General features: G+C 44.9%; 1 protein-coding gene across 9 annotated transcripts in view; it reads right to left on the bottom strand.

Annotated features, from left to right (window-relative positions):
- The window catches only part of LOC106608688 (neurexin-2), a 1,074,993-nt gene that overhangs the window by 427,044 nt on the left and 633,789 nt on the right, over positions 1-14,160 (bottom strand). For all 9 annotated transcript variants that reach the window (XM_045721575.2, XM_045721576.2, XM_045721574.2 and 6 more), the window contains one exon: positions 7,497-7,616. In XM_045721575.2, the coding sequence (XP_045577531.1) occupies positions 7,497-7,616 (120 nt within the window). The remainder of the gene's footprint in view (positions 1-7,496; positions 7,617-14,160) is intronic.

Below are 14,160 nucleotides of genomic sequence, written 5' to 3'. Positions count from 1 at the left end.
TGAACAGAGTACGGCTGCAAAGGTTCAGGCTCGACTTTCAAATTACAGAGAGAAGAGACATCTGACCCCTCAAATGAATCTCTATTTCAGTCTTCTCAGGAGCAGATTGGCCACTTTCAGAGACGTCCCAGTTTGGTAGGGGGGGCTGAGACCCAGTGATGATCAGTCAACGATTCCTGTCAGCGAGGCGTGATGCTACATGCATCTCAATAATCAGCTCTGATCAAGACTGCTGAGAGTTAGAGAGAATGATGCTGCAGCTGCTGGTTGGTGAGAGTTATGGCTGTTAAAGGGCTGGTACTACCAATCTTTTTCCTATAGACCATAAAGCCTACAATATTAGCCTAGCTAGAACATGGATTGACTGACTGATTGACAGGACTGACTCTGGGCCTATACACTTACTGCAGTGTAAACTAGATCACGACTCCACTCTCCCTAATAATCTTCTGCAACAGCAGGCTTACCATGAAAATACCATGATGATAATACGCCTTTGGGTTTCTAAACATCGCAAAGCTTCTGGGAACGCTTGCGAAACAGACCAAGCAGACCAGACCGCGGTTTAAGATGTCAATTAGAGAAGTGAAAAATTCTTCCTTAGTTGTTAATTTTCTCGAAATCTAAAGGCACAACCTAGATTGGAGCCCATGTCTTAAGGAGTTTAACTTGTTTTTACTCCAACCTCATGAAAGTGACAAAATGACACCTTTTCATTTTTGTCAAAAACAACGCAGTTCAGTGCGAGGCGACCGTTAGACCCGATGACATGTGAGCTTAGATAGCCAATGTCGCCACGACATTGCCTACAAGTGTGATCTGGGATTTCTATTGGAGAAGCAGTTTTAGCTATCTACATACTGTCTTTGATGATACCATGAAGAAGAAGAAGAAGAAGAAGAAAATCACTGAGGAAAGAAAGAGTGACTCATGGAGGGAGAGAGAGATGGATGAGAGAGAAGGAGGGAGGGAGGGAGGGAGGGAGGTGGAGGAGAGAGAGAGGAGGGAGGGAGAGATGGAGGAGGGATGGAGGGAGATATGGAGGAGAGAGAAAAGGAGGGAGAGAGAGCTGGAGGAGAGAGAAAGGGAGGGGAGGAGAGATGGAGGAGAGAGAGGAGGGAGGGAAAGATGGAGGAGATAGAGGAGGGAGGGAAAAGGAGAGAGGGAGAGATGGAGGAGAGAGAGGAGGGAGGGAGATATGGAGGAGAGAGAAAAGGAGGGAGGGAGATATGGAGGAGAGCGAAAGGGAGGGGGGGAGAGATGGAGGAGAGAGAGGAGGGAGGGAAAGATGGAGGAGATAGGGGAGGGAGGGAGGGAGGGAGGGAGGGAGGGAGGGAGGGAGGGAGGGAGGGAGGGAGATGGAGGAGAGAGAGAGGAGGGAGAGATGGAGGAGAGAGAAGGAGGGAGGGAGAGATGGAGGAGAGAGAGAAGAAGAGAGGGAGGGAGGGAGGGAGGGAGGGAGGGAGGGAGGGAGGGAGGGAGGGAGGGAGGGAGGGAGGGAGGGAGGAGAGAGAAAGGGAGGGGAGGAGAGATGGAGGAGAGAGAGGAGGGAGGGAAAGATGGAGGAGATAGAGGAGGGAGGGAAAAGGAGAGAGGGAGAGATGGAGGAGAGAGAGGAGGGAGGGAGATATGGAGGAGAGAGAAAAGGAGGGAGGGAGATATGGAGGAGAGCGAAAGGGAGGGGGGAAGAGATGGAGGAGAGAGAGGAGGGAGGGAAAGATGGAGGTGATAGGGGAGGGAGGGAGGGAGGGAGGGAGGAGAGAGATGGAAGAGAGAGAGAAGGAGGGAGAGATGGAGGGAGGGAGGGAGGGAGGGAGGGAGGGAGGGAGGGAGGGAGGGAGGGAGGGAGGAGGGAGGGAGGGAGGGAGGGAGGGAGGGAGGGAGGGAGGGAGAGATGGAGGAGAGAAGGAGGGAGGGAGAGATGGAGGAGAGAGAGACGGAGGAGAGAAGAGTGTGCCTGAGAACTGCTGTGTTGCTGACTGACAAGCACGCCCTATGTATTAGATGGCACGAAGCACCAACAGCCGTCTTTATTCGAACAACGCACCAAGCAACTGAAGACACACACACACAGAGTATTCTCTGTTGAGACTTTCCCTGAATAGAACAGTAAAAGGAGCAATCAAATCCTTGGGCAGCTGCAAAACAAAGGGATCCCCTTAACCCCAGTGACTAACAAGGCCGGACGTGTCATTCCTTACAAACGCAGCGTGCACCCTCTGAGAACCATGGAGAAAAACATGTGAAGGACGACATGAACAGATGCAGCATCAGGTTAGCACGATGTGGCGTAGACATGCACACACACGCACAACCGCACACACACACACACACACACACACACACACACACGCACACCCATGCGCACAGAACGCTGAAACCTAAGAAACACATTGCATGCACTTCCACAGCTGTGCATTCTGACTTAGTTACTGATGAATACTGTAGAATACCAAGTGCTCCATTTATACACTATGCAGAAAAATGGACCAGTGCACCTGACACTGGCTCGGAATAACAAAGACTTGCACACAGAATGTGTATGTACGTGTGTGATACCCAGTTGCCTTTGTTTCTCTCCTTCCCACACACTCATCCAACAGAGGTATCAGACGTCCACCTGCGTCAGCCTTTCCAGCTCAACATAGTGAACCCGTCACAGAGTGGGTCACTGGCAACAATACCACTCCACACAACAAAACAGAGAGCCTCTCCAAAGGACATGTCTCCAAATATTCTCTTTGGATTGCCTTTCTTTCATTCTCAGTTGAGTTCATAGGACAGAACACTAGGAAAACTGGTGGAAAAACATTTATTTTCGACAAATGGATGAAGAGAAGTAAACAGGTGGTTCTCTATCTTTGGTTCAACGTCCGACAGATAGCTGTCAATCAATTCTTCTCTCTGAAGTCTCCAATGGTCCTCCATTGTTCCTGTTATGAGGAAGCTCTCATAAATCATGCAGATACAAGAGGAAAACATGAGAGAGACAGAGCAGGGGTCTCCAGTCTGGATTGTAAGTGAGTTCTCTATCTGTTGCCATTTATTCAAATATAACTGCCAAAAATCCTTTCCCAGCTGTCTTAACCCCAACACAGAGTAACTATGTAGTCAGACTCAAACGAGCAGAGCACGTAGAGTGTAAAAGTAAAATCTGAGTCTGTGAGGAGAATGCCTAATGTTAGGAGAAGTGTGTGACCAAAGCACTGAAAATATCTCCTATCCGTTAGAAGAACTGCCGGAAGACTTGGGCCTCAACAACAGGCGTCAGAACAGCCCTTAGAACAGCTAACCTGGGCACTTCCCATTTATCGCCCACAGCCTCCACACGTCACACCATGTTATGTCCACCAGGGAACAAAAGTGTGTGAATCTTCAAAGACTTACCTTCAGATAGAATGTGACACATTCCCATGCCAGTGACGACTCCAGCCTCCGCAGAGCTTATCATGCAATAAAGATGATTGGATTAATGAGGAAATGTCTAGCCGTGTTTTTGTCCAGGCGTCTTGTTTCTGTGGTAATTTAGTGGTTTGTGGGAAATATTATCATAAACATCACTGTCAAATATTGTGTGATAAATAGCCGACAACAACAGTCTCTCCCGGCAGTTTTGTAGTAAATTCATATGCCTCATCTGTGTTCATAATTTGACATCCAGGCTAGCGTAGGATTATAATTGAGTGCACTCTTGAAATGTAAAGATACTTTAGAAAAGAAGCCTCTCCTGCCCAAAGTAAGGAGTCGGAAACACCTGGATATATCTAGCTGTTTATCGGTCTCTACCAACCAAAACATGTCTGTGTGTTTTTCTGTGTCTTGCTCACCCCTTTCATGTGAGCGAGGCTCATCTCCTTTGTGGCCATCTGGCTATAGCGATAAAACACGCAGGGTGGAAGTGACGCACACATACACACACGCACGCACGCACACACACACACACACACACACACACACACACACACACACACACACACACACACACACACACACACACACACACACACACAGGCTCCCACAGTTCCAAGGCCTCGCTCCTCTTTACAGCCAACAAGGGGGCCTGGACAGAGGACCACAAAGAGCAGGCCAGGGAGAATCAATATGTTAATTTAAGACTGGAATTTAAAAAAGGCCTGAAATCCTTCCATTTTTAAGCTTCTTTGAGGAAAATTATATCTCTTTTTAGGGGTGGTGGGTGGATGCGTGTGCGGGTGGGTGTGTGTGAAGGGTGAGCAGTGAGGGGTCGCGGTGTGTGAGTGAGTGTTTGCCTGTATGTCACTGTGTGGGAGGGGCAGATAACATAATTGCTCATCTCTGACTGTGTATGTGATCAAGACTGCAGTCACATGTGTAGCTGTGCTTATGACATTTCAACCTAGATGCCTTCAGATCAGACAGGTCCGTTCTCTCAGATGAGATGAATGGGATGGATACAGGGAGACAGAGCACGCCCCAGGGTGGCACATTATGCCCCTCAAAAACACTCCATCAGGATCCAAACACACACACACACACACACACACACACACACACACACAATACATAACACGCGTGTACGCTGCACTGCAGAATACTAAACACACTCCAGTGGCAGAGCAAGAGACCAAATATATAGTACCACACTGTTTGAGCAAAGGATTTGTGTGTGTGTGTGTGTGTGTGTGTGTGTGTGTGTGTGTGTGTGTGTGTGTGTGTGTGTGTGTGTGTGTGTGTGTGTGTGTGTGTGTGTGTGTGTGTGTGTGTGTGTGTGTGTGTGTGTACGCATGCTTGTTTAAAGTAAATATAAAGGCACCTTAAACATAAAGGCAAATTGAATATAAAGGCACCTTAAACATAAAGGCACCTTAAACATAAAGGCAAATTGAATATAAAGGCACCTTAAACATAAAGGCAAATTGAATATAAAGGCACCTTAAATATAAAGTCACCTTAAACATTAAGGCAAATTGAATATAAAGGCACCTTAAATATAAAGGCACCTTAAACATAAAGGCAAATTGAATATAAAGGCACCTTAAATATAAAGGCACCTTAAACATAAAGGCAAATTGAATATAAAGGCACCTTAAATATAAAGGCACCTTAAACATTAAGGCAAATTGAATATAAAGGCACCTTAAACATTAAGGCAAATTGAATATAAAGGCACCTTAAATATAAAGGCACCTTAAACATAAAGGCAAATTGAATATAAAGGCACCTTAAATATAAAGGCAAATTGAATATAAAGGCAGCTTAAATATAAGGGAACCTTGAAAGTTATTCAAATGCTCAACACCTGCTCTTTTCTAAAGCATAACACATGTTATCAGTGAAAATGCTTTTCTTTTCAAACCAATGGCTGGGAAGTCATTCGAGAACACATACATGAAGTTTAGCAACTTTATAGCCTAGGGCGAATGCAGGAGAAGAATCATGAACTATTGAGAGTACATTGTAAACCTCACACTGGTTCAAAGCAGTTACACTACACTTCTAAACTGTCACTATTTTCATATTCACAATGGTATGCATAGGCACAAAGAGGTGGAGAACGTCAGTGGCTCCACTCGTACACAGTCCTACCTTGCATTGGTGGAGAAAGCAAAATTCCTTGAAAAGTGACACATTACGTCTTCAAATCAATGTTACACAAGCCAAGAAAGCTGAAGGATAGAAGTCTTCAAATCAGATAACAAGACAGAATATTAACTTGAATGTCACTGAGAACAAATGTATTCCAGTGAAAGAACGGTAAAGGAGAGGTTTTTGTCTCTTCTCAAAGACGGCGGTAAAGGAAGTCTCTTCGGCTTTTTAGAACGCTATGGAGGAAACAGACAGGAATACAACAGCAGCACACAGCACAACCATGCAGAAAGTATATAGTCGGAGGAGAGAAGAGAAGTGAGACCTAGCCAGCAGCCAATAGAACTCAGTTTAATATATATTATAGTATATGAATGTGTCTGAGCCGACCTGAAAAAGACCTATCAGACATTATACTTATACGTCTCAAAATGAAATGTTAAGAAAAATAAAACCTGCTTTTCCCTTCAAAAGTTATCCTAATTGTGGCTGATTATTTTTGAGAATGTTCCGCAACAGCAAAAGCAATGGTCAGCAAACCAAAGGGATAGGGGCCTATTAGCTAGGCGCAGAGGTCCAGTGACTTGGTGTGCTGCGTCTCTGTTGGAAGCCGCTGATTTGTGGAACTCTGCCATTAGACAGTCAGTAGAACTGGTTTAATCAGAAATAAATGACTCCCTCAGTGTTAGTCCTCACTCTTCAGTCACCGGTTAGGTCATTTTAGCTCTACACTATAGAGGATACCATTAGACAAGATAATGTCAATATCGATATTCTCTTGGTTAGGCGGATGGCAAATAGACTTTGTAGTTGGTATGAAACATTGGTTTTACTGGGTGCTACGTCAGGTGGTAGCAATTGCTATAGAACAAGCTTGATCTCCAGGAGATATTATGGTTGTTGGTAAATGTGTAGAGACTTTGGGGCTGGCTGCTGGAGGGATTGCTCTCTCTCTCTCTCTCTCTCTCTCTCTCTCTCTCTCTCTCTCTATCCACACACACACACACACACACACACACACACACACACACACACACACACACACACACACACACACACACACACACACACACACACACACACACACACACACACACACACACACACACACACACACACACCAGCCTCGTTGACCGCTTCTGGGCATTTCAGCCGAGCTCAGCGCCACAAACACCAATCTCTCCAATCTTTAAAAATAAATCTGGATTTTAAACTCACTAATAGCCCCACTGATACTTCGCTGAGCTAGGAGAGCATAGGCATCGGCGTGCCTCTCTTCCCCTCTCCTCCAATTATTCTACCCTCAAACTCATCACAGGCAAGATAAGAGGAGGTCAATATGGATCTGAGTTTAACTCCTTAATAAGCTAACAAAGTAAACCCACTGCTCTATGAACCTTGGACCTTATCCCTCTGGCTGTGTTCTAGATGAATGTAGCCTGTGGGGGATATGGATAGAATGCTAACTCAATCCAAATGAGCCTCTCATACTAACAAGCGTTCATATCTTAATGTGTCCACTAGGGAGGCGCCAGAGATCTATCAAACACAGACCCAAAAGATACTTCAAACCAAACACGACATACTGTATATTACCTGCAACTGAAAGTAGTCTATACCCATTTATAAACTGGGTAGTTCCATGTTGCGTTGTGCCAAAGAACAGCCCTTAGCCATGGTATATTGGCCATATACCACACCCCCTAGGGGCTTATTGCTTAAATACAACCAGTCTGCTCTACACAACACAACACACACAACCTACACACAACCTTCCCACAACCTTCACACAACATTCACACAACATACACAACCTTCACAAAACATACACAACATACACAACCTTTACACAACCTTTACACAACCTACACACAACCTTCACATAACATACACAACCTTCACACAACCCAGCACGGCGATGTTGTACTCACGGTCGCTACAGAAGGAGCCTCCATAGGACGTCATGGTGCAGTCGCAGGAGAAGCCCTCCCACAGCTGGAGACACACCCCCTGATTGTAGCAGGAGTCCTCCGTACAGGTGGTGCTAGGTCCTGGGGGGATTGGATGGAGAACAAGGTCATTGTACAACACACAACACTCACACACATTTTTTTGTATGTCAATGTATGTGAGGACATTGGAAAATAACTGTAATCATAAATCCTAAGGCTTTCATAAATCCTAAGGCTCAGGCAACAGTCGCACTGAGCTAAAGGGTAGAGCTGCCGCTTTCAATGTGTGGGACTCTAACCATAGCATGATTTCATAAGAAATCCTGCTATGCCCTCCGACGAACCATCAAACAAGCAAAGCGTCAATACAGAGCCAATATTGAATCGTACTACATCGGCTCCGACACTCGTCTTGTGTGGCAGGGCTTGCAAACAATTACAGACTACAAAGGGAAGCACAGCCACGAGCTGTCCAGTGACACGAGCCTACCAGACGAGGTAAATCACTTCTATGCTCGATTCGAGGCAAGCAACACTGAGGCATGCATGAGAGCATCAGCTGTTCCGGACAACTGTGTGATCACACTCTCCATAACCAACAAGAGTAAGACCTTTAAACAGGTCAACATTCACAAGGCCGCGGGGCCAGACGGATTGCCAAGACATGTGCTCCGGGCATTTGCTGACCAACTGGCAGGTGTCTTCACTGACATTTTCAACATGTCCCTGATTGAGTCTGTAATACCAACATGTTTCAAGCAGACCACCATAGTCCCTGTGCCCAAGAAGGGCAACCTGCCTAAATGACTACAGACCCGTAGAACTCACTTCCGTAGCCATGAAGTGCTTTCAAAGGCTGGTAATGGCTCACATCAACACCATAATCCCAGAAACTCTAGACCCACTCCAATTTGCATACCGCCCAAACAGATCCACAGATGATGCAATCTCTATTGCACTCCACACTGCCCTTTCATTGACTACAGCTCAGCGTTCAACACCATAGTACCCTCAAAGCTCATCACTAAGCTAAGGATCCTGGGACTAAACACCTCCCTCTGCAACTGGATCCTGGACTTCCTGACGGGCCACCCCCAGGTGGTGAGGGTAGGTAGCAACACACAACCATTACAGCCCCGTCGATGAGAATGGGGGCACGCTCGGTCCTCCTTTTCCTGTAGTCCACATTAATCTCCTTAGCCTTGGTTACGTTGAGGGATAGGTTGTTATTCTGGCACAATCGTTATTCTGTCTCATCATTGTCGGTGATCAAGCCTAACACTGTTGTGTCGTCTGCAAACTTAATGATGGTGTTGGAGTCTTGCCTGGCCAAGCAGTCGTGGGTGAACAGGGAGTACAGGAGGGGACTGAGCACGCACCCCTGAGGGGCTCCAGTGTTGAGGATCAGATCCTCAAAAGGTTCTACAGCTGCAACATTAAGAGCATCCTGACTGGTTGCATCACTGCCTGGTACGGCAACTGCTTGGCCTCCGTCCGCAAGGCACTACAGAGGGTAGTGCATACGGCCCAGTACATCACTGGGCCTAAGCTGCCTGCCATCCAGGACCTCTACACCAGGCGGTGTCAGAGGAAGGTCCTAAAGATTGTCAAAGACCCCAGCCACCCCAGTCATAGACTGACCTCTCTACTACCGCATGGCAAGCGGTACCGGAGCGCCAAGTCTAGGACCAAAAGGCTTCTCAACAGTTTTTACTTTAAAGCCATAAGACTCCTGAACAGGTAATCAAAGGGCTACCCGGACTATTTGCTTTGTGTGCCCTCCCAACCACTCTTTTACGCTGCTGCTACTCTCTGTTTATCTTACATGCATAGTCACTTTAACTATACATTTATGTACATACTACTTCAATTAGCCCGACTAACCGGTGCCCCCGCACATTGGCTACCCGGACTATCTGCATTGTGTCCCGCCACCCACCACCCGCCAACCCCTTTTTTACGCTACTGCTACTCTCTGTTTATCATAAACGCATAGTCACCTTAACCATACCTACATGTACAGTACATACTACCTCAATCAGCCCGACTAACCGGTGCCTGTATATAGCCTCGCTACTGTTCTTTTTTTTAACTTTACTTATCTATTGTTCACCTAATATCTTTTTTTTACTTAAAAATTGCACTGTTGGTTAAAGCCTGTAAGTAAGCATTTCACTGTAAAGTCTACACCTGTTGTATTCGTCGCACATGACAAATAAACTTTGATTTGATTTGAAGGTGTCAATATATACATCTATACTGCTTTTTGTCAATGTGGGCAAACTGTAATCCTCTGTAGTGTACTCAAAGGGGAACAGGTTCAATACATGTAATGTATGTCACTCTGGAAAAGAGCGTCTGATACTAAAACGTCAACTGTAATTACATAAAGACCTTTTTATGTCAATATGAGAATAGAGGGGACTAACTGTAATCATATCCATAACACGGGTTATTTGGTCCATACTGATTTAATCAAGGTTGGTCAAAAAGTCTTAAAGCTGAATTTAATATTTATTCTGTATTTAAACCTGAATTCCAGTCATTTAACTGGGAGTCATATTAGTTGATTTTAATGTTGAAAGAGTGGGGAAGGTTTGGGTCGAACCGAGTTGAAAGAGAAAGGGGACTTACTTAACAATGACATGGATGGCTGTGCTCATTAAAATTCTCCAATTAGAAAAAGCAACTATTGTAATTTCTCAGCGGAGTTCCGAGCACATTAGAGTGATAAGTGAATTGAATGTTAGCCAGGAGGTATTCAAAACAACTGTGCCTCTGTTATTAAACCCATTAATACCTGCTGATGCTTCAGATTACCAATGACCCATAGAAAACCATAGCTGGATAATTAACAGGTAGACCTTCCATGTCACTTGCATTTGGTATGTGATTTAAAAAAAACAAGTAATGAAAGCTTAATTTATTATTCAAAAGGCAAATATGTTTTTAATTAAATCATAAACCAGACTTAGATTATACTTTTTTGGTTCAATGGCCGGTGCTCTAAAAATAAGTTATTTAAGATGATCAATTAAAAGAAGCTTAATATTGTTGACAGAAAAGTGACAGACAATTTAGGGAGAACTAACTTATTATAAAATCAATTATTCAAATACACTTACAAAGCATGCACAGTAATTTATTTCAAAAGATAAACAAAACATGTTACTATTTACACGTTTTAGGAGCAGACCAATTAAACCAAAACTTTGAAATTCATAAGAGCACCAGTTATTTCCTCAATGTTATTCCAAAATGGCCACTTTAAATAAGATGTCGTCATTTTATCACTTCATATTTTAATTGCCCTCTGCTTTGATTACTCCATCAATCAGATCTTAATACAAGAACCCTAGAGTCTCTAATGAAACATTTTGCTAGAATTATTATTGAAGTCAATCACAATATTATCACAGTGTTACACACTATTGATCAGCTGCTGCAACAACAACAACCATGGTGTATAGTTTAGAATTTAGTTTAGAATCTTTTGAGTAAGAAGTTGTAAACTTGTCATTGAGATGCCTTGTATTTGGTGTGAGATTCTCCCATTCTTCTCTGCAGATCCTCTCAAGCTCTGAGCTCAGGATCATCTGGTTTCCATTGATCATCATTGAGATGTTTCTACAACCTGATTGGAGTCCACCTGTGGTAAATTCAATTGATAGGACATGATTTGGAAAGGCACACACCTGTCTATATAAGGTCCCACAGTTGGCAGTGCATGTCAGAGCAAAAACCAATCCATGAGGTTGAAGGAATTGTCCATAGACCTCCAAGAAAGGATTGTGTCAAGGCACAGATCTGGGGAAGGGTACCAGAGCGTCGCAGCACAGCTATTATCAGGTCTCTCCAGAGATGTTCGATCGGATTCAAGTCCGGGCTCTGGCTGGGTCACTCAAAGCCCTTCTCCCCCGATTGCTCAGTTCGTCCGGGCAGCCAGCTCTAGGAAGAGTCTTGGTGGTTCCAAACTTCTTCCATTGAAGAAGGATGCAGGCCACTGTGTTCTTGGGGACCTTCAATGCTGCAGAATTTTTTTGGTACCCTTCCCCAGATCTGTGCCTCGACACAATCCTTTCTTAGAGGTCTATGGACAATTCCTTCAACCTCATGGATTGGTTTTTCCTCTGACATCTGTGGGACCGTATATAGACAGGTGTGTGCCTTTCCAAATCATGTCCTATCAATTGAATTTACTACAGGTGGACTCCAATCAGGTTGTAGAAACATCTCAATGATGATCAATGAAAACCAGATGATCCTGAGCTCAAATTCGAGTCTCATAGCAAAGGGTCTGAATACTTATGTAAATAAGGTATTCCTGTGATAACCTGTTTTAGCATTGTCATTATGGGGTATCCTGTGTAGATGGATGAGGAACATTTTTTATTTACTACATTTTTTAATAAGGCTGGAACATAACAAATGTGGAAAAATTCAAGGGGTCTGAATACTTTCCGAATGCACTGTACGGACAAACGTTTCTGGACACCCCTTCAAATTCATGGATTAGGCAATTTCAGCCACACCCGTTGCTGACAGGTAAATAAAATTGAGCACACAGCCATGCAATCTCTACAGACAAACATTGGCAGTAGAAAAACCTCACTGAAGAGCTCAGTGACTTTGAACGTGGCACCGTCATAGGATGCTACCTTTCCAACAAGTCAGTTTGTCAAACTTCTTCCCTGCTAGAGCTGCCCTGATCAACTGTAAGGGCTGTTATTTTGAAATGGAAATGTTTAGAAGAAACAATGGCTCAGACGCAAAGTGGTAGGCCACATAAGCTCACAGAACGGGACCGCCGAGTGCTAAAAATCGCCTGTCCTCGTTTGCAACACTCACTACCACGTTCCAAACTGCCTCTGGAAGGTCAGCACAGGAACTGTTGGTTGGTAGCTTCATGAAATGTGTTTCCATGGCCGAGCAGCCGCACACAAGCCTAAGATCATCATTCAATGTTAAGTGTCGGCTGGAGTGGTGTAAAGCTCGCCGCCATTGGACTCTGGAGCAGTGGAAATGCGTTCTCTGGAGTGATCCCACTTTACCATCTGGCAGTCTGACAAATGAATCTGAGTTTGTCGGATGCCAGGAGAACGTTACCTGCCCCAGTACATAATGCCAACTGTAAGGCCCCTTAGTTTCAGTGAAGGGAAATCTTAGCGCTAAAACATACAATGACATTCTAGACAATTCTGTGCTTCCAACATTGTGACAACAGTTTGGAGAAGGCCCTTTCCTGTTTCAGCATGACAATGCCCTCATGCAAAAAGCAAGGTCCACACAGAAATGGTTTGTCGAGATTGGTGTGGAAGAACTTGACTGGCCTCAACCCCTTTCAAACACCTTAGGGATGAATTGGAACGCCGACTGTGAGCCAGGCCTAATTGCCCAACATCAGTGCCCGACCTCACTAATGCTCTTGTGGCTGAATGGAAGCAAGTACCCAAAGCAATGTTCCAACATCTAGTAGGAAGCCTTCCCAGAAGAGTGGAAGGTGTTATAGCAGCAAAGAGGGGGCCAACTCCATATTAATGCCCATGATTTTGGAATGAGATGTTCGACGTCCACATACTTTTGGTCATGTAGTGTACCCCCTTCTGTTAAAAGCTGTAGCTCTGTTTTATTAAAGGAGCTAGATGACTGAGCAGCATATTAGCTGCTAGGGCAATAACAATCTTGTTGTGTAACCCACCTTAACACTGACATGACTACTGTACCTGGAGCTAACAGCTGGAGAGAGAATGAGACATCTGGGTACCCCCAACTCCCCTTTCTTCCACTTCCACATTCTCCCTCCCTCCCTCCCTCCCTCCCTCCCTCCCTCCCTCCCTCCCTCCCTCCCTCCCTCCCTCCCTCCCTCCCTCCCTCCCTCCCTCCCTCCCTCCCTCCCTCCCTGTCTCTTTCCGTTTCCCTCTGTCTCCATGCCTCTCCATTTCTCCCTCCCTCCTCTCTCCCTTCCTCCCTCCTCCCTCCCTTTTGCCCTCCATCTCTTCCACCTCTGTCTGCCTCCCAAATCCCAGATGTGAGTCAGCAACTCAGCATAGTTAGGAACACAGAGTGAAGAGTCGTTCTGCCATAGACTGCAGCTCTCTGCTCCCGCTGTTGTAGGAAGGGATCAGTGAAGTCAGGCAGCTACAGGAGAACAAGTTACCCCTGCCGACATACAGCTCAGAGGGGCTGACTACTGTTAGAATGTACATGACATACAGTATAGTCCAGTTGGGGATCTGTGTGTGCTTTTTCCAACTCCTTTGAAATGTGTTGTCTTATTGTCGTGCCATAGCCCTAGATGTTTGCCATGACAATGGAAGAACAACCCAGTCTGCCACAAGGCTTCACTATGAGTAGTAATTTTCATTGGCTTCTATTAGATTTCAACTTTCTATTGATTTTTAATACCAGGCTCTGGGAGTGTTTCCGTTAGAAGAGTAGTTGATGATGCTATGGAACATATCGTTACCTCCAGTGGGGAAAAGTACTTAAGGAAAAATATCTTTAAGCAGTACTTTTAGGATATCTGTACTTTATTTTACTATTTATATTTTGAAAACTTTTACTTTTACTTTGTTACGTTCCTAAAGCAAATAATATACTTTTTACTCCATACATTTTCCTTGACACCCAAAACTATTTGTTA

This window comes from Salmo salar, chromosome 07 (assembly GCF_965601325.2).
Source record: "Salmo salar chromosome 07, fSalSal1, whole genome shotgun sequence".
In the NCBI taxonomy this organism is placed as follows: domain Eukaryota; kingdom Metazoa; phylum Chordata; class Actinopteri; order Salmoniformes; family Salmonidae; genus Salmo; species Salmo salar.
This window is presented reverse-complemented; position numbering and strand designations above follow the sequence as displayed.